Source organism: Eptesicus fuscus, chromosome 21, assembly GCF_027574615.1.
Source record: "Eptesicus fuscus isolate TK198812 chromosome 21, DD_ASM_mEF_20220401, whole genome shotgun sequence".
In the NCBI taxonomy this organism is placed as follows: Eukaryota; Metazoa; Chordata; class Mammalia; order Chiroptera; family Vespertilionidae; genus Eptesicus; species Eptesicus fuscus.
In genome coordinates this window covers 50,501,909-50,525,479 of record NC_072493.1, presented here as the reverse complement: position 1 = coordinate 50,525,479, position 23,571 = coordinate 50,501,909, and the positions used below count along the sequence as shown (strand labels likewise).

Sequence of the window (23,571 nt, the reverse complement as noted above, 5' to 3'; positions counted from 1 at the left end):
AGGCGTGTCTGGCTCAGTGGGTAGAGCATCGGCCGGTAGACTGAAGGTTCCCAGGTTCAAGGGCACATACCTTGGTTGCAGGCTCAATGCCCAGCCTCAGGTCTGGGCACATGTGGGAGGCAACCAAGCGGTGTCTCTCTCTCATATGGACGTTTCTCTCTTTTCCTTCCATTCTCTCTAAAAATCAATGGAAAAGTATCCCAGGTGAGGATTAAGAACAACAAAGAGTCCCTGGTTCAAATCCAGGTGCCCCCTCCAAAAAAACAAACAAAAACAAAACAAAAAACAAAAGAACAACAAAGACTCCTCTCCCTACCCACCCTCCCCCAATCCACCCTCTTTGTGCTTTATTTATTTATATTTTTCTTGATTTCAGAGAGGAAGGGAGAGGGATAGATAGAAACATCAGTGATGAGAACCATTGATGGGCTGCCTCCTGAGTGCCCCAAAAGTGGGGATGGAGCTGCAACCTGGGCAAGTGCCCTGACAGGGAAGCGAACTGTGACCTCCTGGTTCATAGGTTGACACTCAACCACGGAGCCAGGCAGGCCAGGCCGGTAACGTTTTATTGAGGCTGGGACCCTGGGGACATCTGGTTGCTCTTGCCTTGTGGAGCCCATGGTGGTGGGAGACAGCCCAGAACACACGCACAAGGACATGCAGCCGCCTGGGAAGGCGTCAGCCCGTCATGCATCCAACAGACAGGCGTCGGGGCCTGCTGTGTCCTGTAGGAACGCCTGGCGGGTCAGAGAATGAGACAGGGCCCTGCTCTTGGAAGCTCTCAGGGCCCTGCTCTTGAGAAACATGCTGCGCTCCAAAAGGACGACTGGGTGGTGGGTTCAGGAGAAGGGAGCTGCAGACACAGACACAAAGGCACGTGGGCAGGAAACATGGCTTCTGTTCGAGCTGCAAGTCGTTCCCCGTGGCAGGTGGGGCCGCATCACGAATACTCACGAATGGCAGGCACAGGGGCTTGAGCGTCATCCCTGAGGGCCGGGCTTGGAAACCATTTCGTATCACTGCGTCCTCACAGAAAGGCGACCACGTCCGGGTGCACGTGAAGGTGAGACGTGAGGTTGTTCAGCCCAAAGTGACTCCCATCCTGGCAAACCCGTACCCTACCCAGGAAGCTCTGCTGTAGCAGGTGCCGCATCAGAGAGCTTCCATCACGGAGAGCGGGATCAGATGCAGGGAGTGGAGAGCGGCCTGGAGGCGGGTGTGGAGAGGGCAGGGAGGGGCCCCTGCTGGGGAGGCCGCCCGTGAGGTCCGATGGTGGGGAAAACAGCGGAGGTGAGTGCAGGCAGAACGAACAGGGCTGCTGGCTGGTGGGAAGTGGAAGGCGGGGCGGAAGCACAAGCGAATGCCTCCCGGGGAGTGTCAGCAGCGCCCCCAGCGAAGGTGGGAGCAGGAGGGAGAGTGTCTGGGAGCCTCGCAGAGGAGGCGGACTCCCCAGCCCGCCAGGGCGTGGGGCGTGAAGAAGCAGAGGAGCAGCGGGTGGGAAGGCACAGCTGGCTGGTGGCCTCAGTGGGGAGAGCGCTGGGCCTTCCACCCAAGGGTTCCACTCCCCGTCAAGGGCACGTTCCTAGGTGGGAGGTTCCTTCCTGGCCCTGGTCTGGGCGTGTGTGACAGGCAACCAACCCCTGTCTCTCCCATCGATGTTTCTCTCTCTCTCCCTCCCTCCTACCCTTCCATTGTCTCTAAAGATCAATGAAAAAAATACCTTCGAGTGAGAATTAACCAGAAAAATAAAAATAAATAAAAACGAAAGGCACAGAAGTAGCATGGGCAGCGTCCCCCGGGCTAGGCAGGCGAGGACCCGAGTGTGAACTTGGGGACCGGCCCAGATCGTCACCCTGAGACCACCGAGTCCTGGCAGAGGCGCACCCCCTGTCCTGGCTGAGGATCAGCACCATCCGCAGCGCGGCTGTCCTCTCTCTGAGACGGGCCTGGTGGGGATGGAGGGCAGCGGGGTCCTTCCGGAAGCTGGACGGCTTTGCATTTTCCGGGCCCCCCAATGCAGAGTTGCTCCCAGACACCCCCAAGTCTGCCCTTAAGAACCTCCTCATTCCGGGGAGTCCTCGATGCCCCATCCCCTTCTTCTTGGCTCCTTGGGAACTCGGGGTCCCCCCTGCACTCCACGTTGCGCACGAGGCCGCTGCCCCGCGGTCACCTTAGAACCGGGACATGGACCCGCAGGTGAGCCAGGAGGGCGGAGCTGCGGCTGAAGGCCTTCCCGCAGTCCCCGCACCTGTAGGGCTTCTCCCCCGTGTGCACTCGCTGGTGCTCGATCAGGGACGAGCTCTGCGCAAAGGCCTTGGGGCAGACCTGGCAGCGGTAAGGCTTCTCCCCCGAGTGGATCCTCAGGTGCCGGATCAGGGCCGAGTAGTCGCTGAAGGCTCTCCCGCAGGCCTCGCACGCGTAGGGCTTCTCCCCGGTGTGCGTGCGCAGGTGCTGCGTCAGGTGTGCGCTCTGGCTGAAGGCCTTGCCGCAGGCGACGCACGCGTAGGGCCGCTCGCCCGTGTGCACCCGCTGGTGCTGCGTGAGGTGCGTGCTGCGGCTGAAGGTCTTGCCGCAGTCCCCGCAGGCGTAGGGCTTCTCCCCGGTGTGGATGCGCCGGTGCTGCGCTAGGTGGGTGACCCGGCGGAAGGCCCGGCCGCACTCCTGGCACGCGTGGGGCTTCGCCCCCGTGTGCACCACCTGGTGCTGGGCCAGGTGCGTGCTGCGGCCGAAGGCCTTCCCGCACTCGCTGCAGGTGTAGGGCGTCTTGCGGGAATGGCCCTTCCTGTGCGCGTCCAGGGCCCAGGCGCTGGAGAAGGTCTTCCCACACTCCCCGCACTTGGAGGGCGCCCGCAGAGGGCCCGCGCCACCACCGTCCAAAGGACCGGATTCCTCCGTGGAGGGGGCCTCTTCCGGCCAGGTGACCTCTGACCACACGCTGGGGATGTTCCCCAAGGCCCCGGAGTCACAGCCGGGCTGGTCCCGGAGGGCCGCCTCGGGAGGCCCCGGAGCGGCCCTGAAACCTGTCTCCGGGGCGCAGGGCTCGGTCCAGACATCCCTCGGGCGCCCCGCCATCCTCTCCGAGCTGCCCGGGGGTCCGAGGGCGTCCCCGAAGAAGCCGTGTTCCAGGGGAGCGCCCCCCGCCAGGGCCTGGGCTGCCGTGTCCGCTTCCGAGTCGCTGTGCTTGCAGCTCGCCCCTGAGGGCTCGGCTCCCGGCTTCCAGCCTGAAACATGGGAGCCGCAGCGTCAGGCCTGAGGCATCGGCCTCCCTGACATCAGCATCCGGACTGGCCCGGGGATTGGCCTCCCTCCGTGAGGGGGCACGTGGGCCACTCCTGACACACCAGCTGGGCACTGCCTCACTGCTGAGAGCCTCCATCCCCTCACCGCCCCCCCCCCCCAATTCCAACGAGAGAGAGAGAGAGAGAGAGAGAGAGAGAGAGAGAGAGAGAGAGAGACTGATGTGCGGGAGACACATGGATTGACAGCCCCCCTCACATGCCCCGACCCCATGCAGGGATGGAACCTGCCACCCTCCAGTGTGCAGGCCCCGCTCTAACCACTGAACCACGCCAGCCTGAGACCTGGCCTTTCCAAGGTGCTGGGCGGGCGGAGTGTGGCTAAGGGCAGCCGGGGGTGGGGTTGTGCCCGTGCTGGCGCCCCTGCCCTGGCCTACCCTTGATGGGAGCACAGAGCCTGGTTCCTGGGCCCTGGCCATCTGCCCCCTGTCTAGCCCCGTTTCCTCATCTGTAAGGAAGAACAACTGAGTCTCCCCTCCCCCCCGGGCTGCTGACCGCTAACAGGCTTCGAGTGTAACTGGTGCAAGATCACATCATGAGCTCAGAGAGGTTGAGTCACTTGTACAAGTGGCCAAGCTGGGGCTTCTGCTGTAGAATCTCGCCCTTGAATCCCACAGAGGACCCCCTCAGCTCCCCCAACCCCACCGGCCACGTGCTGCCCCCCTCCCCCCCTTCTTCCTCTATTCCAGGAACCTGCTCTTCCAAGAACCCCGGGTCCATACACACCACAGGGCCTCGGCCCCATCTCTCCTTCTGGCTTCCCTCTTCCTTCCAGGCCCTTGTTGCCTTTTCTCTGAAGACGTCCCCTCCCCGGCCGAGGACGGGGCCACTCCCTCCCTCCCGCCTCTCCCCTCCCCGGCCGAGGACGGGGCCACTCCCTCCCTCCCGCCTCTCCCCTCCCCGGCCGAGGACAGGGCCACTCCCTCCCTCCCGCCTCTCCCCTCCCCGGCCGAGGACGGGGCCACTCCCTCCCTCCCGCCTCTCCCCTCCCCGGCCGAGGACGGGGCCACTCCCTCCCTCCCGCCTCTCCCCTCCCCGGCCCTGCGACACCCAAGTGGGCACAGGCGCCGGGGCCAAGGGCGTGCACCCAGCCGACCTCTCCCAGAAACGCCTGCTTCTCGAGGAGCTGGACAAACGGCTGTTTCATGCTGCAGAGGCATCGCTGTCAGCGACGCTGGGGCAGGCAGATCACGACCGCAATCCCCATTTCACTGACTGGGAAACTGAGGCGTAAGGGACTCACACAGCCACTGGGCTCCATGGCTCAGCGGTTCAGTGTTGACCTATGAACCAGGAGGTCACAGTTCAATTCCCGGTCAGGGCACATGCCCGGGTTTCGGGCTCTATCCCCAGTGCGGGGCGTACAGGATTCTCTCTTATCATTGATGTTTCTTTTCTTCTTTTTTTAAATCCTCACCCGAGGAGAATTTTTTTTTCCCATTGAGTTTTAGAGAAAGTGGAAGGGGCCGAAACCGGTTTGGCTCAGTGGATGGAGCATCGGTCTGCGGACTGGAAGGTCCCAGGTTCGATTCCGGTCAAGGGCATGTACATTGGTTGCGGGCACATCCCCAGGTGGGGGGTGTGCAGGAGGCAGCTGATCGATGTCTCTCTCTCTCTCATCGATGTTTCTAGCTTTCTATCCCTCTCCCTTTCTCTCTGTGAAAAATCAATAAAATATATTTAAAAAAAAAGAAAAGAAAAAAGAAAGTGGAAGGGAGAGGGAAAGACAGAGAGAAACACCGATGTGAGAGAAACACATTGACTGGCCGCCTCCGCTTCGCCCCCGACCAGGGCCGGAAGCCTGCACCGAGGTGCGTGCCCTTGACCGGAATCGAACACGAGACCCTTCAGTCGGCAGGCCCACGGTCTATCCACTGAGCCAAACTGGCCAGGGCTCATCATTGATGTTTCTCTATATATCCCTCTTACTCTCCCTTTAAAATGAATAAAAACATTAAAAAATAAAATAAATAAAAAGGTGTGCTTTGCACAGTGTAAGCATTTGGGTGAATTAAAAACGGGGGGTGGGGGGTGGGGTGGACATGTACTGAGCGACCTGAACTCTGACCCCTGCCCTCCCCCACACAGTCCAGCCCCTGTCTGGGGTGTCCTGTGAACACCGCCCACCGCCGCCCCTCACCTTTCCGGTCCAGCGCCTGAGTCAGATCCTCCACCAGCATGGCAGCCTCCTTGCCGCTCCTGGGGCACTGGGCCCCCACCCAGGCCTGGACCTTGGGGGGCAGCGCGCCCAGGAACTGCTCCAGCACCAGCAGCTCCAGCATCTGCTCCTTGGAGTGCGCCTCCGGCCGCAGCCACTGGCGGCACAGCTCGCGGAGCTGGGCCAGGGCCTCGTGTGGGTCGGAAGTCTCCTCGTAGCGGAAGCGCCGGAAGCGCAGGCGCGCGGCCTCCTCAGGGTGGGCCACGTGGCCGGGGCCACACAGCTGGACCTGGGGGAGGCTGGCGTCCTCATCCTCCACCTTCACCCGCAGGACGCCGTCCAGTTCCCAGGGCACCGGGCTCAGGGGGGCCTGGGGGACGGCCATCGGGCAGGAGCACGCCAGCGAGCCTGGGAGCCGGGAAATCGGAACGCTGTCAGCAGGGAACCCGGACGCTGCCTCACACCTGCAGAGCAGGGCAGACGCTGGCCTGCGGCCTGGGACATGAGACTCACTCTCACAGGAAACAGATCCTCAAAACTATCAGGGCAGCTCAGCCGGCATGGCTCAGTGGCTGAACCAGGAGGTCGAGGTTCGATTCCCAGTCAGGGCACATGCCCGGGTTGCAGGCTAGATCGCCTGTGTGGGGCGTGCAGGAGGCAGTCCATCAGTGGTTCTCTCTCATCACTGATGTTTCTATCTCTCTCCCTCTCCCTTCCTCTCTGAAATCAATAAAAATATGCTAAAAAAATAATCAGCCGTAGCTGGTTTGGGTCAGTGGATAGAGCATTGGCCTGTGGACCAAAGGGTCTCGGGTTCAATTCTGGTCAAGGCCACGAACCTTGGTTGTAGGCACCTGCCCAGCCGGGACCCTCGTCGGGGCATGTGCAGGAGGCAACCAATCAATGTGTTTCTCTCACATCAATATTTCTGTCTTTCCCTTTTTCTAAAAATCAATGGAAAAATATCCTTGGGTGAGGATTAAAAATAAATAAATAAAATAAAAATATCCATATATATATATATATATAAATATATATATATAGACAGGGGCCGTTTTAACAACCGGATAGACAGCCGAACAGGCTGCGGGGTGCGACCAGGCTGGCAGGGGGGTTAGTGAGGGATGACCAAACGACTGAAGAGGAGGCTGCATGGGGCGACCAGGCTGGCAGGGGGGGCAGTGGGGGCGACCAGGCTGGTGGGTTGGGGGCATTATGGGTGACTAGGCTGGTGGGGGAGGCAGTTGGGGGTGACCAAGCCAGCAGGGGGGGGCAGTTGGGGGCAATCAAGCCAGCAGGCAGGGGCAGTTAGGGGTGATCAGGCTGGCAGGGAGGGCAGTTAGGGGCAATCAGGCAGGTGAGCATTTAAGAGCCAGCAGTTAGGAGCCAGCAGTCTCGGATTGTTAGAGGGATGTCCGACTGCCTGATTGGGATCAGGCCTAAACCGGCAGTTGGACATCCCCCGAAGGGTCCAGGATTGGAGAGGGTGCAGGCTGGGCTGAGGGACCCCCCTCCCCCTGTGCATGAATTTTGTGCACCGGGCATCTAGTCTCTATATAAAAGGCTAATATGCTAAGTGTCCAACCATTCCATCATTCCACTGTTCGACTGGTAGCTATGACGTGTACTGACCACCAGGGGGGCAGACACTCAACACACAGGCATGGAAACATGGAACAGACTGATGAATCTCAGAGAGAAGAGGGTAGGGGGGAGGGCAGGAAGAGATTAACCAAAGATCTTACATGCATACTAGAGGCCCGGTGCACGGGTGAGGTCCCTCGGCCTGGCCTGGGCCCTCTCGCAATCCAGAACCCCTCAGGGGATGTCGGACTGCAGGTTTCGGCCCAATCCCCGCAGGCCAGGCTGAGGGACCCCACCGGTGCAGGAATCCATGCAGTGGGCCTCTAGTAAGAAAACAAACAAGACAGTACCCACGCGGTGGTGAGCACCGTGCCCAATGCTTGCATATACTGGCCCAGGCCATGGTCCAGGACACATGCAGGAGGCAACCCATCGATGTGTTTCTCTCACATCGATGTTTCTGTCTTTCCCTCTCTCTTCCACTTTCTCTAAAAGATCAATGGAAAACTAGCCTCGGATAAGGATTAAAAATAAAATAAACCTCATTTGTGAAAAAAAAAGAAAAAGAAAAAAAGAAATTCACAATAGACTCAGAAGGTGGGAATTTTCTTTCCAACGAACAGATATGAAAACAGACAGAGGAGAAAAACATTGGCCTGGCTGAACAATCCAGGCAGCCCGACTCTATGGCCAGCCTGCTTAAAGTGCATGCCTCCCCCTCTCCTCTCTCACACACTCCCCAGGTAGTCGTGTGTGTGTGTGTGTGTGTGTGTGTGTGTGTGTGTGTACGTGTGTATGGGATGATGCTCAAACCAACTGAGCCACCTGGCTGGGGGGAGGAGGGGTGTTTTTCCAATATTTATTTATTTATTTACTTATTTTTCAGAGAGGAAGGGAAGGGAGAAGGAGAGATAGAAACATCAGTGATGAGAGAGAATCATGGATCAGCTGCCTCCTGCATGCCCCACAATGGGGATTGAGCCCATAACCTGGGCATGTGCCCTTGACCGGAATCGAACCCGGGACCCTTTAATCTGCAGGCTGACGCTCTATCCACTGAGCCAAACCAGCGAAGACAGAGTGTGTTTTTTTTCTTTTTTCACTCCTTACTCGTACCCTGGCTGATAATGGCACACACCTCAGAGGGTGAGGTTACTCAAGGCGATCCATGAGGCCAGGCTCACAGCAAACATGCAGCGAACGTCCAATTGGATGTCTCTGCGGCCCCTTCGCAGACATCAGCTCCCAGAAGGCACCGGGGGACATATCCATAAACCACTGGCCACACAGTTTCAGCTGCAGACAAGGCAAAACACAAATTCCTTGTCATATACTTGATAAACACCACAAATCCTCCACTTTTCAGTCCCCCTGAGAAACATGACAGTCAATCGCATAGGTATATGCACACACCCTATCCCAGGCAGCCTGTCAGTCATACCCCAAAATATTCCCAGGCACATACAATTTCTTTCTTTAAAAAAAAAAAAAATATATTTTTTATTGATTTCAGAGAGGAAGGGAGAGGGAGAGAGAGATAGAAACATCAATGACGAGAGAGAATCATGGATCGGCTGCCTCCTGCACGCCCCCTCACTGGGGATGGAGCCTGCAACCTGGTCATATGCCCTTGACCCGTATTCAAACCCAGAACCCTTCAGTCCGCAGGCTGATGCTCTATCCACTGAGCCACACCGGCTAGGGCTATTTCTTTCTTTCATTTTTTTGAATGTATTGATTTGAGAGAGGTGGAGAGGAATGGGGACAGAGGGAGAGAGAAACATTGATGAGAGAGAGAAATATGTATTGGGTGCCTCCCAAACTCACCCCGAGCGGATACCGAACCTGCCGCCCAGGTACGTGCCCTGACCAGGGATCGAACCTGCAACCTGTTGGTGTCGGGGAGGCCAGGGCCAGGCACACACGATCTCTGTCACACACAGACCACTGAAAACACACAAACCGGTGTGGCTCAGGGGTTGAGATTTGACTTTTGAACTAGGAGGTCTCAGGTTTGATTCCGGGTCAGGGTACAGGCTCGGTTCCGGGCTCCATCCCCCAAAGTGGGGCGCGCAGGAGGCAGCGGATCAATGATTCTCATCGTTGATCTCTCTCTCTCTCTCTCATCTCCCTTCCTCTCTGAAATCAATAAAAATATTTAAAAATAAATAAATAGATAAACATACAGTCTCGGGGCATCTCCTCGGTCAGTCACATCCCTTCTTGCTCGTCGCCTCAGCCAGGCCCTTAGGGAGGCGAGGTCACGCGAGGTCACACGCGGTCAGCCACGCGCCCAGCCTCTCAGGTCACACACCCGCCGGCGGCCGCCCACGCCCCCGCCCCCGTCGGCGCCGCACACCCGGCCGGACGGTCAGACCCCGTCCCACTGGCGGATCCACGCGTCGGCCAGACGCCCGCGCCCAGGACTGGGGCAGGCCCATCGCGCGCCCGGTCGGCCGGCCCCACGCCCCACGCCCAGTCAGCGGTCCCACCTTGGACCAGTTCTGCGCTCGGTCCGTCAGTCGGTCCCGCACTCGCGGGCGTCCGTCGGCGCTCGCGCGCCCGGCAGTCAGCCCCTCACACCGCCCCGCCGGCCCGCCCGTGGCCGCGTCCAGCACGTCTCGCTTTGGGGCGCAGGGGACGCTCGCGGCTTCCGGGCCCGACCCCGGCGGGACCGCCCTCGGACCCACCTCACCGAGGGGCAAGGGGACACTTCCGGTAGCGGACGCTTAGGCGCCCGACGGAGGAGCCCGCCAGCGCGTCCGCACGCCGGAACAACAACTCCCAGAATGCGCCGCGCAGCCCGCCTGGACTACAACTCCCGGAATGCGCCGCGCCACACGGACCAGGCGTGGCCCTGGGTTACAGCTCATAGAAGGTGCCACGCCGGAGCCCTCCAGCAGCCCGAGGCCTGCCGGGAGTTGTAGTCTAGGTGGGCCTATGTGGGGCCGCGGGACGGTGAGTGCAGGATCTCGCTGGACCGTGCGTGGGAAGTTGAACCTTGCATAGTGCGAGGGGGTGAGGCGCGTGTGAGGAATGAGGGTGCCGGGGTGAGGGGAAGGTGTGTGTGTGTGTGTGTGTGTGTGTGTGTGTGTGTGTGTGTGGCTCACTGTGACCATGTCTGTCGCGTGGTTGCACATGACCTGGAGGGTGAGCTGTGTGTGTCACCGCTCCGTCCGTTTTCTGGATTTTGGCTGATTAGCTGTGGCCACAGGAGCCTCTGACCCAGATCTGCCCCTCGGTTGCTGACAGGGTCCTGAGCCCCACCCTGAGGTGAGACGAGGAGGAGGAGGGGGAGAGGGAGGAGCGGCCGGGGCAGAGGCAAGGGCTCTGTCCCAGAATACGAGCTCCCGGTTCCCGGATGCGCGCTCCCTGGCGGCTGCGGCCACAGACCAGCCCCGAGGGGGAGAAGCGCCAGGGAAGCAGGGGTGGGAACTCGCGTGGACTGCCTGCCCGGGAACGTGGAGTCCGGTGGCTCCCGGGCAGGAGAAAGGCAGGCGTGGCCAGGACACCGGATGTCATTTTAATGAAGTCATTTCAGCCAAGTCCCCTTTCAGCCACGGCGGGACGTTTCAGCACCTCGGACAGCGCCGGCCCCGCCTGCAGGGGTGTGGGTGTGGGTGGGGGCCGCGCTGAGGGAACTGCCCCTGAACATCATGCAAAGTGAACGCCCTGCTGAGTGACAGCCCAAGGCCTCTGCCAGGTGTGCGGACAGCGGAGGCAGCGGTCACCTGTTGGCTCCTGCTGCTGCTTCTTTAAAAAAATTACTTTGCCCTGGCCCTTAGGGTGCTGATGTTGAGGGGCCAGGAGGAGGGGACAGACAGCCTGTAGGAGGGCCGGCCGCAGGCTGGACGACCCAGGGGGTGAGGGGATGGGCTGGGATGCAGGGGCATCTGACCCCCTGACCCCGGGACCAGGGGCCTGTGAGGCTGGAGGCCGCCAGCTGCCCGTTACCCACTCTGCTCCCCAAGCCCGTTTCTCGGGGTGCAGGTCTGCCCCATGGAGCCTGGAAAAGCTAAGGACCAGCTTCCCAAGCCCCCTGTCCTGAGGGTGGCCCCGGGGCCATCTTGGCCCACGAGACACAGTGGACATCAGCTGGAGGCCTTTTCTTTGAAACTCACCGGGGATGAAGTGCTGGCCTGCCCTTCCCCCTTCGCCTGATGTGGGTGCAAGAGCTGGAGCCACACAGTCTCGGGGGACGCTGAGGGAGGTGGAGAGGCTGCAAGGAACCCGACCTGTTGAAGCCGCTGCTGTCGCTGCTGTAATGGTGGGCGGCTCCTCGCCCTGTGCCCACCTTCCTTCCCTGGGAAAGGGAACCGACACCGAGGCCCAGCCTGCCCGAGACGCACCCTTTCCTCTGGGGTGAAGGGAAGGCTCCCAGAAGGCAGGGCGGCCGAGGGCGGATAGGGACAAACTCCCAGGAGAAGCGCGTGTGGGGACACACACCTGGGCTGCATGAGGGTCTTATAGGCACAACCTCCAGGGAGGAGCCAGAGCAGCTCAGCTACCATGGGAACCACCCCACTGTGACCTCAGCACCCACAGAGGCGGACACTGGGCCATGCTGGGCAGGGAGCGCTGAAGCTCCGCCACCCCAGCGCTGTCTCGCGGCGGCTGCCCTACGGGCCCTATGGGTCCAGACGCCCTGTCTCTCGCAGGATCAGTGCTGCTTCCTTCCAGCTTTGGACGTGCACGGATGTACCTAACTTCACTGCGATGCAGGTGCAGGGGGAACAGCACACAAGGAGGCCGTGTCTGCATCTCGGAGCAAAGGACTTGACGTGCGGCGGAGGGGGGGGGGGGGGGTGTCCACAGAAATTCAAACCCTGTGTTTGTTTTTACTACATTTATTGGGGTGATCCTATAGGTTTCGGGTGTGGGCCTCTGTGTTACAATATCTATATATTGTACCGTGTGCCGACCACACAAGATAAAATCTATCACCACTTTATAAAAAATATGTTTATTGATCTCAGAGAGGAAAAGGGAAAGATAGAAACATCAATGATGGGAATCACGGACTGCTGCCTCCTGCACACCCCACACTGGGGACCAAGTGCGCAACACGACCACCAATCAAACCATGACCTCCTGGTTCACAGTTCAATGCTCACCCACTGAGCAACACTGGCTGGGCTCAATCCTGGGTTTTTATAAAAGTTGGCCTAGGAGACACCAAGGATCACACCTTTTTTTTAAAAATAAAAATATATTTTTATTGATTTCAGAGAGGAAGGGAGAAGGATAGAGAGATAGAAACATCCATGCTGAGAGAGAACCATGATCGGCTGCCTCCTGCACACCCCCCACTGGGGATCAAGCCCACAACCCAGGCCTGTGCCCTGACCGGGAATTGAACCCAGAACTCTCCAGTTCACAGGCCGACGCTCTGTCAACTGAGCCACACTGGTTAGGGTAAGGATCGCACCTTGATCACTGTGCTTTTTTAAATCCTCACCCGAGGATAATTTTCCATTACTTTCTAGAGACAGTGGATGGGAGGACAGAGAAATGTTGACATGAGAGATACACTGATTGGTTGGCTCCTGCACATGCCCCTACTGGGGATGGGGAACCTGCAACTGAGGCACGTGCCCTTGAGCAGGAATCGAACCCGTGACCTTTCGGTCTGTGGGCCAATGCTCTAACCCAGGCGTCCTCCAACTACGGCCCGCAGGCCACATGCGGATGTTTTTGCCGTTTTGTTTTTTTACTTCAAAATAAGATATGTGCAGTTTGCATAGGAATTTGTTCATAGTTTTTTTTTAAACTATAGTCCAGCCCTCCAACGGTCTGAGGGACAGTGAACTGGCCCCCCGTTTAAAAAGTTTGAGGACCCCTGCTCTAACCACTTAGCTAAACCAGCCAGGTGATCACGGTGCCTTTATGTCAACAACAGCCTGGACCAAGCTGGAGTGCTAGGCTTTACTCAGGTTTAAAACTGGAGGAGCAGTAAGATGATCGAGGCGGAGTTTGCGACCACGAACATGAATGGTGCCGTGAGCATGCCCCTCGTCATACAGAAATGAACCATGTTCTCAGAAGTCTGGCACCGACACCTGGGGCCTCCAGCAGAGACCCCATACAAGGTGGGGGTCACACAATTCGCGAGGTGCCCCAGCACACCCGGGCATCACCAGAGGGCATTCCACCAGGCAGAGCGAGGAGCAGCTGATGGGGAGGCTGGAGATGGCGACAAAATCCCCCCCAAAACGAATGTAAGACTAAAGAAGAGCCCTCGCCGGTGCAGCTCAGTGGATAGAGCACCGGCCTGCAGACTCCAGGGCCCCAGGTTCCATTCTGCTCAAGGACACGTGCTCGGGTTGCAGGCTTGAACCCCAGTCGGGAGACGTGCAGGAGGCAGCCGATCCATGATTCCCTCTCATCATTGATGTTTCTTCTGTCTCTCCCTCTCCCTTCCTCTCTGAAATAAAAACAATTTCGGGAAATGGTGGCTAGTGCTGGGCACGGCGTCTCTACCTTTGCAGTGGGGACATTATGGGATGTGGAGCAGGTCCCTGCCCTCCCGCAGTCATGGCAACCAGACCTCACCAATGGAGAGCCAGCCTGCAGCTCCCAGCAGCACTGGCTGCTAAGAGGCAGTGGCTTTCCCAGGAGCAGTGGCATCTCATGGGGTTTGCCTGCCGTCTGTGTCAGGCACGGGAGTGGCTGATGTGGGCGGGGCTCCAATGCCAGTGAAGTGCAGACTGGCCCTGGGGACCCCGAGTGTACGTATGAAACCATCTGTTTAAGTGAGAACGGAGACCCTCAGCCGACCTCACAGGTAAACACAGGAATCCTGCATGCTGAGAATTTTGTACAGAATTTCCCAGAAATGCAACGGCATTTTGTTTTGCTCAAACTTTTTCCAAGACTGAGTCAACACTGAAAATTCACCTCCCGCCCTGGCGGGTGCTCAGTGTGAGAGCCCCGGCCTGTGCACTGAAGGGTCCAGGGTTAGATTTCTGGTCGAGGGACCGTACCTTGGTTGCAGATTCAATCTGCGGCTCCCTTTGGGGAACGAGTTGGGACAACTCTCTAACACATCCATGTTTCTCTCTCTCTCCCCTCTGCATCCGTCCCCTCCACTCTTAAAAAAAAAATCAATAGAAAAAATTCCTATTTCTCCCGACAGGCCCTGCAGGTCTCCAGCCTAGCGGCTCGACCAGGAGACTCCGCGCCTGCTGAGCACACGTCACTCCATTACAATCACTCTTGCTTTAGTTTTCCTTTACCGAACGGGGCCTGTGCTGACTTTTTAACATGACCTGCGAACCCATGTCAGAGTCCTAGAGGCAACAGCAGGAAATAGGGTAAAGGGAGAGCGGAGGGCGCCCAGGCCGTCCTGCCTGCGGTGAGGGTCAGTCCTGCAGGGCCTCCTAGGGGGACTCTTTGATGTCAAACACCACGGGCGTGCCCACAGGCGGCTCCTCCACCGCAATCACGTGCACGGGGTTTCTCTCCTGCATGATCTCGTGGATGTCAAACAGGGCGAGCGCCTTGCTGGCAGGCGGCCCCGCCCCGGTCCCGTGCCCGGGGTCCTCACCTGTGCGCAGGGGAGGATGCGAGCTGCGGCCCAGGGGCTGCTCCGGCCGCCTCCGCTTCCGCCCGCGAGGCCCATCCCGCGTGTGCGTTACCTGGTGGCGGATGAGGTGCGAGCTCTGGATGAAGCACTTGCCGCACTGGCCGCACCGGAAGGGCCGGTCACTGCGCTGGGCGCCCTCGCCCGGAGCCAGGGCCGGGTCGCAGCCCAGGGCGCCCGCCCACTGGTGCGCGGCGAGGGCGGCCTGCTGGAAGAGGAGCCGCTGGCGGCACTCGTAGGGCTTCTCCCCCGCGTGCTTGCGCTGGTGCTGCGCCAGCGACGAGCTGTGCCGGAAGCCCTTCCCGCAGTGGCTGCACTCGTAGGGCCGCTCCTCCGTGTGCGTCCGCAGGTGCAGGAACAGGCAGGTGGTGCGGGAGAAGGCCTTGCCGCACACGCTGCAGGCGTAGGGCTTCTCCCCGGTGTGCGTGCGCCGGTGCCGGCCCAGCGAGGAGTTTTGGTTGAAGGCCCGGCCGCAGTCCTGGCAGGCGTAGGGCTTCTCGCCGGTGTGGATGCGGCGGTGCACGGTGAGGTGCGTGCTGTGGCAGAAGGACTTGCCGCACTCGGCGCACTTGTAGGGCTTGTCGCCCGTGTGGATGCGCTCGTGCTGCACCAGCGAGGAGTTCTGGCTGAAGGCCTTGCCGCACTCTTTGCACATGTACGGCCGCTCCCCCGTGTGGATGCGCTTGTGCACCGTGAGGTGCGCGTTGTGGTTGAAGGACTTCCCACAGTCCGTGCACTTGTAGGGCTTCTCCGGTGTGGGGCCAGCTGCGAGCTCCGCGAGGGGGCCGGCCGCGCGGGAGGGACCCCCGGAGTCCGTGGCCTGCGAGTCGGAGGTACAGAAAGAGGCGCTCCCAGGAATCTCGGGGAACAGGTCTAGGTCTGAGCTCGGGACACAGCTTTCCCCGGGTCTGAGGCTCTCGGGGCTCCTCCCTTGAGCTGGGGCTTCCTCGAGGCAGAACTCGGCTGGCCTGGAGCCATCCTGGTCCTCCTGGGGCGCCGGGGCCCCACAGCCCCAGCCTTCCCCGGGGGCGCCAGACTGCGCTTCCTCAGGAAGGACCTGCCCCGCGGGCACCGGCGCTTCAGGTCCAGGCTCCCAGCCTGAAAGAAAGCAGAGCTCTGAGGGGCCGGGAAGGAATGGAGGGGAGCCGGCCCCCAGCAGCTCGGCCTCCACCCCGTTACCTTCCCTCCTGCCCAATGTGTGCCGTTTTAAGCTGTTATGTTCGTGGTGATAGAAAACAGACTACACGCAGCCCGCAAAGCCTAAAATACTTGTTACCTGACCTCAGATGCTGGGGATCAAGTAGTGACCCCAACAGAGGGAGAGCCTGCCTTCAGGAGCTGGAGGCAGACGCTGAACCGAGCCTGGAGCAGCAGCTGGGGGCTCAGGGAGGACGAGCAGCTCGGTTTTAGAAAACTTGAGTCACAGGCCACATGCAAGCGGGGCGCCCGTCTCAGGACACCTGGGGAGCTGCAGCCCGAGGCCTCAGGCCCAAGAGGGCTCCATGCTGAGTGCACGGAGGTGAAGGCAAACCTGTTTCCTCTGGCTGCTGCAACCACCACCACAGACTCGGGAACAGTGACCTTCAGCCCACGGGGACAGTGACCTTCAGCCCACGGGGACTGTGACCTGGAGCCTAGCCTCCTCTGGACTTGGCCTCACCAGCCCTTCCCACTTTACGTTTCGCTGTGACCACTGGGTCTGCAGATGGTCTGGAGGACGCGATTCACCACCCGTTCTCAACAGTGCCCCCTAGGGATCCCCACCTGGACAGCATCCCTGGGCGAGTGCTCGCTCCACCACCCACAGGTCAGCACCCCTCCAGGGACCCCACCTGGACAGCAGCCCTGGGCGAGTCCCCGCTCCACCACCCACAGCTCGGCGCCTCGCTCCAGCTGGGAGATGACTTCAGGCTTGGGAAGCTCAGGGCCTGGAAACAGAGGGAGACACGAGATGTGGGGTTCTGTTGGGACACAAAGCAGCAGCCTGCCCACAGCCCCAGACTCCTGACGCCAGGACGGGGATTCTCACCACAAGGAGAAAGCTGTGCAATGGGGCAGAGAAGGGAAGACACCTCCCTGTCCGCATGCCCCTCAGGGAAGGGGCACCCAGGTCCTGGTCCCCAGCCCGGGGCTCTACGACCTGTCACCCATGAAGAATTAGTGCGGGAATCTGCTCTCAGCGCGGGCGGTGGCCTCACCCACGGAGAGCAGGTGTCCGAAGGTCTCCAGCATCACGTCCCGGTACAGCGTCCTCTGCGCAGGGCCCAGCCGCCCCCACTCCTCCGGGGAGAAGTCCACGGCCACGTCCCGGAAGGTCACGGGTTCCTGAAACGTCACATACACACTCCGTCAGCTGGGCTGCCCCGTCAGCGCTCACGGGAAAAGGAGGAGGAGTGGGAAGGAGCAGACGGGCAGCCAGGGTCCTGGGCATGTGAGCTGGGTCTCACCGGCACCTACGGGGCTTCTACACATCCGTGTGGACTGCACAGCGAGGACCTGAGAGCCGCCAGCGGGATTAGAACCACCCACAGCAGACCTACCACTGACCTCAGACAGGTGAGGACGCGGACAGAGGCCGGTCTGCACTCCTGACTGGCAGCTCCGTGGGCCACAGACACGGCTGCTGTCAAGGCCCTGGGCCTGGGCCAGGTTGTGCATCTACAGTTAACACACACGAGCCCTCAGACTCAGAGCAAGCCCGTCCTCTCTGACAAGGGGGTTACAGCGAGAGTCAGAAACTCCCCTGCCCTCAGGAACCGAACAGGCTCCCCAGGGCTGGTGTGGCCAGTGGGAGTGTTTAGCCTGAGAGGTGACCTGGAGGGGGCAGGGAAATGGGCCCCGTGTAAAGAGGCAGCTGACTGTGGGGAAATACAGGACTCAAGTGGTCAGAACTGCCAGTCTCTGGTGAGAAGCTGAAAATCAGGTCATGTTTTCAAGTGAAGACTTTTTATTTTTATAAGTTGAGCCAATGCACTTAAAATGTGTCCCACAGCCCTGGCCGGTGGCTCAGTTGGTTGGAGCGATTTCTCACAGATGGAAAGATCGCGGGTTCAATTCAGTCGGGGTGGGATTCCTGGCCCCCGTCAAGCACGTATGGGAGGCAACCCATCAATATTTATCTCTCTCCCCCCGACCCCTCTGTCTTTCTAAAAATTATTGAACATTCCCTCCGATAAAGATTTTAAAAAATAATCCTTTTATATATATACTAGCGTTCCCGTTGCAGGAAAAATCCTGCAATAGGGTTTCCTGCTGCACTCTACCCCACCCTGCCTGCTCTCCTTCCTTCTCCCCCGCCCGCCCCGCCTCCGCTCCTCCCTTCTCCCCTGGCCCCACCTCCGCTCCTCCCTTCTCCTCCCCCTGGCTTGCTTGCTTCTCTGCAGCTTTGCTCCCTTCTGCAGCTCTTGGCTTCTTTCTACGCTGTCTTGATATGCAAATTAGCCTCCATCTTTGTTGGGGTGATTTGCATATTCGTCCTGATTGGTTGACGGGCGTGGCTTGGCTGGTGGGTGTGGCTTGGGCGTAGCGAAGGTGAGGTCAATTTGCATATTTGTCTATTATTAGATAGGCTAAAAGCCTAAGCGACCATCCGACCAGTAGCCATGATGTGCACTGACCACCAGGGGGCAGACGCTCATCGCAGGAGCTACCGAGCAGCGGTGACTTGGCAGCTGCAGTTCTCAGGTGATGTACCTGGAACCAGAGAGGAGGGAGCCCGATTCCAGGGTGCGTCACCCAAGAACCACCTTCTCGCAATCCAGGACCCCTCAAGAAACATGGAGCAGCCCTGGCCGGTGTGGCTCAGTGGACAGAGCATCGGCCTGTGGATTGAAGGGTCTCAGGTTCCAATCTACTCAGGGGCATGTACCTCGGTTAGAGGCTCGATGCCTGGGCCTGGTCAGGATGCGTGCCAGAGGCAACCAATCGATGTGTGAGTCTCTTCCTGTCTCTCCCCCTCCCTTCCACTCTCTCTAAAAATCAACAGAAAAATATCCTCGGGTGAGAACTGACAACAACAAAAAGCAGCAGAGCAGGGACCCACCCCTGCCTCCTCGTTTCCCTGTCTCCTGGGGGCTGTGGCGGGGACTGAGCGGCTGTGAAACTCTTCTTCCAGGACAAGCAGTCCTACCTCACATAAACGTAAGAGCGGAAACGATTAAACTCTTAGAAGAAAACACAGGGATAAATCTTCATAACCTTGGACTTGGCAAAAGATTCTTAGATAGGACAGCAAAAAGCACAAGCAAGAAATAAACGAAACGTCCTCAAAATGAAAAACTTTTATGCTCCAAAGGACACTCTAGCCAACAGACACCCACATAATGGAAGATACTAATCGCAGAAAAACACACTAATCTGATAAAAGATTTGTGTCCGGAACATACAAAAAAGCTCTTACAACTCAATAATAAAGGCCACATAATAAAACTAACAAAGGATATATCCAAGAATATGTCCAAGGAGATAGAGCCCCGGCCTGGAACTCAGGTGAGAGCGCCGACCCCATAGGCCGAGGGTGCAGGGGTGAGCCCAGGTCAGGGCGTCCTGCCCTGCGCAGAGGGGCTGCCTCTTGGATCCTCCCTCAGGGAGCATGCCCGGGATTCCGGCTCAATCCCCAGTGGGAGGTGGTGCAGGAGGCAGCTGACCCATGTTTCTATCTCCCCCCTCCTCGCTGCTTCCTCTCTCGTAAAAACCAGTGGTTGAGCATAGACCTGAGAACCAGGAGATCCCAGAAACACCAATCAGAAAGGACATATACACCCCTATGTTCACAGCAGCACAATTCACCACAGCTAAGATTTGGAAATAGCCTAAGAGTCCATCAGCAGATGAGTGGATTAAAAAACTGTGGTACAGCCGAAACCGGTTTGGCTCAGTGGATAGAGCGTCAGCCTGCGGACTCAAGGGTCCCGGGTTCGATTCCAGTCAAGGGCATGTACCTTGGTTGCGGGCACATCCCTAGTGGGGGGTGTGCAAGAGGCAGCTAATCGATGTGTCTGACTCTCTATCCCTCTCTCTTCCTCTATGTAAAAAAATCAATAAAATATATTTTTAAAAAAAAAAACAAAAAAAACAACTGTGGTACATCTGCACAATGGACTATTACGCCGCTATAAAAAAGACGGAGTTCTTACCATTTGCAACAACATAGATGGACCTGGAGAGCATTGTGCTAAGTGAAATAAGCCAGGCGGAGAAAGATAAATATCACATGACCTCACTCATACGTGGGATATAATGATCAACATAAACTGATGAACAAGAATTGATCCAGAGACAAATGGCAGGGGGGGGGGGCGGCGCGGGGCACGGTCAGAGAGCAACCAAAGGACTTGTATGCATGCATATTAGCACAACCAATGGACACAGACACTGGGGCGGTGGGGGCTTCCCCAGGGTGGGAATGGCTGGGGGAGAGGGAAGACAATTGGGGAAAAAGGAGACATATGTAAAACTTTAGACAATAAAAAAAAAATTATAAAAATAAACAAATAAATAATGATAAATACAAAAAGAAAACAAACAAAAAAACCCAGGAGGTCACAGTTCAATTCCCAATCAGGGCACATGCCCGGGGAGGCAGCCGATCCATGTTGCTCCCTCACATCAATGTCTGTCTCTCTCTCTCTCTCCCTCCCTCTCTGCTAAAAATCAGTAAACATATCCTTCAGTAAGGATTATTAAAAAAAAAGCAGCAGCGGCAGCAAAAATGCCAGCTTCAGCAATTTAAAAAAAATAGTAATTTACTGATTTTCTAGAGAGGGAGAGGGAGAGCTAGAAACATCGATCAGCTGCCTCCTGCACACCCCCTACTGGGGATGTGCCCGCAACCAAGGCACATGCCCTTGACCGGAATCGAACCCGGGACCCTTCAGTCAGCAGGCCGACGCTCTATCCACTGAGCCACACCGGCCAGGGCAGCTTCAGGAATTCTGAATGACTTTTGTCTCCTTACAGTGGGGAGAGACAGCACTTTATCTTTTATTTTATTTTTATTGATTTTAGAGAGAGGAAGGGAGAGGGAGAGAAACATGGATGAGAGAGGATCATGGACCCGCTGCCTCCTGCACGCCCCCCACAACCGGGCATGCGCCCGGACCAGGAATCGAACCTTGACCTCCAGGTTCATAGGTCACGCTCAACCAGAGAAATACCACAGCGGCCACTTCGCCTGGAACCGCCGGGGCTGGGGGCCGGGGCCTTCCCACAGCGACCTGCAGGCGCGGGCCGCCCGGCACTGCTGTCCCCAGTCCCCAGTCCCGGGGGTGGCGCCGGGGACTCAGGTTGTCTCCGCCCCTCATGGGGTGCAGCCTGACTTCTCCTCGCCTCCCGAGGTGCCGCCCAGCCCGCAGGCCAGGGGTGCGCGGAGCCGGGCCCTCGGCGGGTGTCCGGTGACTCCACGCATCCGAGCATCTCCAGGCGACCATACCTGTGACCCGCGGCCGCGGGGTCAGCCTTCCGGGCGGGGAGGGGGCCGGCCCGTCCCCGGGAAGGACCCTAAGCCGCATCCAAGACCCGGGGGGCGGGCGGAGCGGCCAAGCATTCGCTCTCGGGGGCCCCTAGCAGCACCCCAGACCGCGCACGCCGACCTCGCCTCAGTTTCCCCGCAGGTAACGGGAGGAGCGCCGCGGGGGTGAAAGGTCAGACTCGGAGGGAGACGTCAGGCTGGGCCCGCGGCCGCCGTCGTTTCGGCTATTGTTACCGTTACCTGAGGCCGTCCCGGCGGCGGCCCCGTCGCCATCGCCAAGGCGGCCGCTTCCTCCTCAGGGTCCATCCTGGGCCTAGAGGTCGAGGACGAGAGCGCGGGGCGACCCTAAACCCGAGAGCCGTCCCCCGCCTCAGGGTCCGCTACTGCTCGCCCACCGCGGGACAATGGCGGCCGACCCGGGGACGTCAAGACTACAACTCCCAGAAGGCCGCGCGGCGCGTGGCAGCGCGAAACCAATGGAGTCTCCGTTTGTTGAGTCTTCGACCAATGGGAGGCTTCTGGCATCGGGCCAATGGGAGCCTCCGCTTACCGACTTCCGGCCAATGGGGCCCGAGGCGACTTGGGGCTGCGTTGACGCGAAGCTGTGGGGCGACCTGGGCCTGGGTTCCCTGGGGAGACGCAGGGGGCGGGGAAGGCGTCCCCTCCTCCGCGTTCAGCGGCTCTCGCCTGGCGGCCCCTCAAAACAATCTACACGCTGGGACTGGATGAGCTGGTGTTAAGTCTGGCCTTGGGCTCCCCCCCCCCCCCTTTTTTAAAATATATTTCTATTGATTTCAGAGAGGGAGAGAGAATAGAAACATCAATGATGACAGAGAATCATTGATTTCCTCCTTCACGCCCCCTACTGGGGATTGAGCCCGCATCCCGGGCATGTGCCCTTGACTGGAATCGAACCCAGGACCCTTCAGTCCGCAGGCCGACGGTCTATCCATGGAGCCAAACCAGCTAGGGCTCGGCTCCCCTTTTTATCTTTTTTAAAAATATATTTTTTATTGATTTTTTACAGAGAGGAAGGGAGAGGGATAGGGAGTTAGAAACATCGACCAGCTGCCTCCTGCACACCTCCTACTGGGGATGTGCCCACAACCAAGGTACATGCCCTTGACCGGAATCGAACCTGGGACTCCCCAGTCCGCCGCTCTATCCACTGAGCCAAACCAGCCAGGGCCCCTTTTTATCTGTGGGGTGCCTTACTGCCTTGTACTTTAAAAATATTTCTACCGCCATGGCTGGGTGGGTGGGTTGGTTGGAGCGTCATCCCAGACATGGAAAAGGTTGTGGATTCGATTCAGGTCAGGGGAAGTGCCTAGGTTGAGGGTTTGATCCCAGTTAGGGCACATATAAGAATCAACCAATGATTGCATAAATAAGTAGAACAACAAATCGGTCTCTCTCTCTCTCCCTCTCATAAATCAATAAGCCTGGCCAGTGTCGCTCATCAGCTGAGAGTTGAGCCATGAACCTGAGAGATTCCCAGTTTGACTCCCAGTCAGGGCACATGTCTGGGTTTTAGGTTCCATCCCCAGGAGCGGGGGTGAGTCCAAGAGGCAGCGGATAGATGTTTCTCATCAATGTTTTTATCCCTCTATCCCTTTCCCTCTCTCTCTAAAAAAAAGGCAATAAAAACTATACTAAAATCAATCAATAAAAAATAAACCAGAGCCAAGGAACTCAAATACAAGCAGAAGTTTATTTCGAAAGTCACAGAGGTAGAGTGAACCTTGGAAGGAGTAAGCCAACCAGGCTGCGAGGTGACTCGAGGGAAAGAAGCAAAGGCAGGTGACTCAAGGGAAGAAGCAGGCAAAGGGAAGTCTCTGGCCTGCTTCAGGGAGAGCGACTTAAATTCAATCTTATGTTAAGATGTTTATTGGGGGCCCTAGCTGGTTTGGCTCTGTGGATAGAGCGTCAGCCTGCGGACTGAAGGGTCCCAGGTTCGATTCCGGTCAAGGGCATGTACCTTGGTTATGGGCACATCCCCAGTGGATGGTGTGCAGGAAGCAGCTGACTGATATTTCTCTCTGATCAATGTTTCTGACTATCCCTCTCCATTCCTCTCTGTAAAAAATCAATAGAATATATATTTTTAAAAACCCTACATATGGAGCCCCATGAAATCTGGAAAATCTCTGGATGTGGGATGTGGTCTTGTGGGACCCCGATCATCCCACTGCTAGTTGTAGCAAAATTATGTTTAGGAGAGAGATACAGGACACCAGGAGAGACCATGCTGATAGAGGCAGAGATGGAAGAAGGCAGCTGTGAGTGGAGGATTGCTGAGAAGCAACGAGGAAGGATTCTGAGAGCATTCACAGGGAGCTACTGACACCTGATCCCAGAATTCTAGTCCCCAGAACTGAATTTGAGGCATCCTGGTGGTGGAAATGTGTTGTGCAGCCATAGGAAGCCAGTGCAGGGCACATCAGGGGTCCTCGAGTGTGCTATTCGGTGGGGCTGCCCAGAG

The 23,571-nt window shown here is 58.2% G+C and overlaps 2 protein-coding genes across 2 annotated transcripts; both read right to left on the bottom strand.

The window, feature by feature from the left end:
• Positions 1-657: 657 nt before the first annotated feature.
• ZSCAN22 (zinc finger and SCAN domain containing 22) lies at positions 658-5,839 on the bottom strand. Its single transcript, XM_008161094.3, has 3 exons — positions 5,437-5,839; positions 955-3,221; positions 658-853 (listed from the first exon to the last, which is right to left on the bottom strand). The coding sequence occupies exons 1-2, from the start codon at positions 5,837-5,839 to the stop codon at positions 2,167-2,169; spliced, it is 1,458 nt and encodes a 485-aa protein (XP_008159316.2). The 3' UTR covers positions 658-853; positions 955-2,166.
• A 2,379-nt stretch (positions 5,840-8,218) lies between these two features.
• Positions 8,219-21,494, bottom strand: ZNF8 (zinc finger protein 8). Its single transcript, XM_008161106.3, has 5 exons — positions 21,330-21,494; positions 16,819-16,945; positions 16,453-16,548; positions 14,585-15,718; positions 8,219-8,334 (listed from the first exon to the last, which is right to left on the bottom strand). The coding sequence occupies exons 1-5, from the start codon at positions 21,393-21,395 to the stop codon at positions 8,219-8,221; spliced, it is 1,539 nt and encodes a 512-aa protein (XP_008159328.2). The 5' UTR covers positions 21,396-21,494.
• Between the last annotated feature and the right edge of the window lie 2,077 nt (positions 21,495-23,571).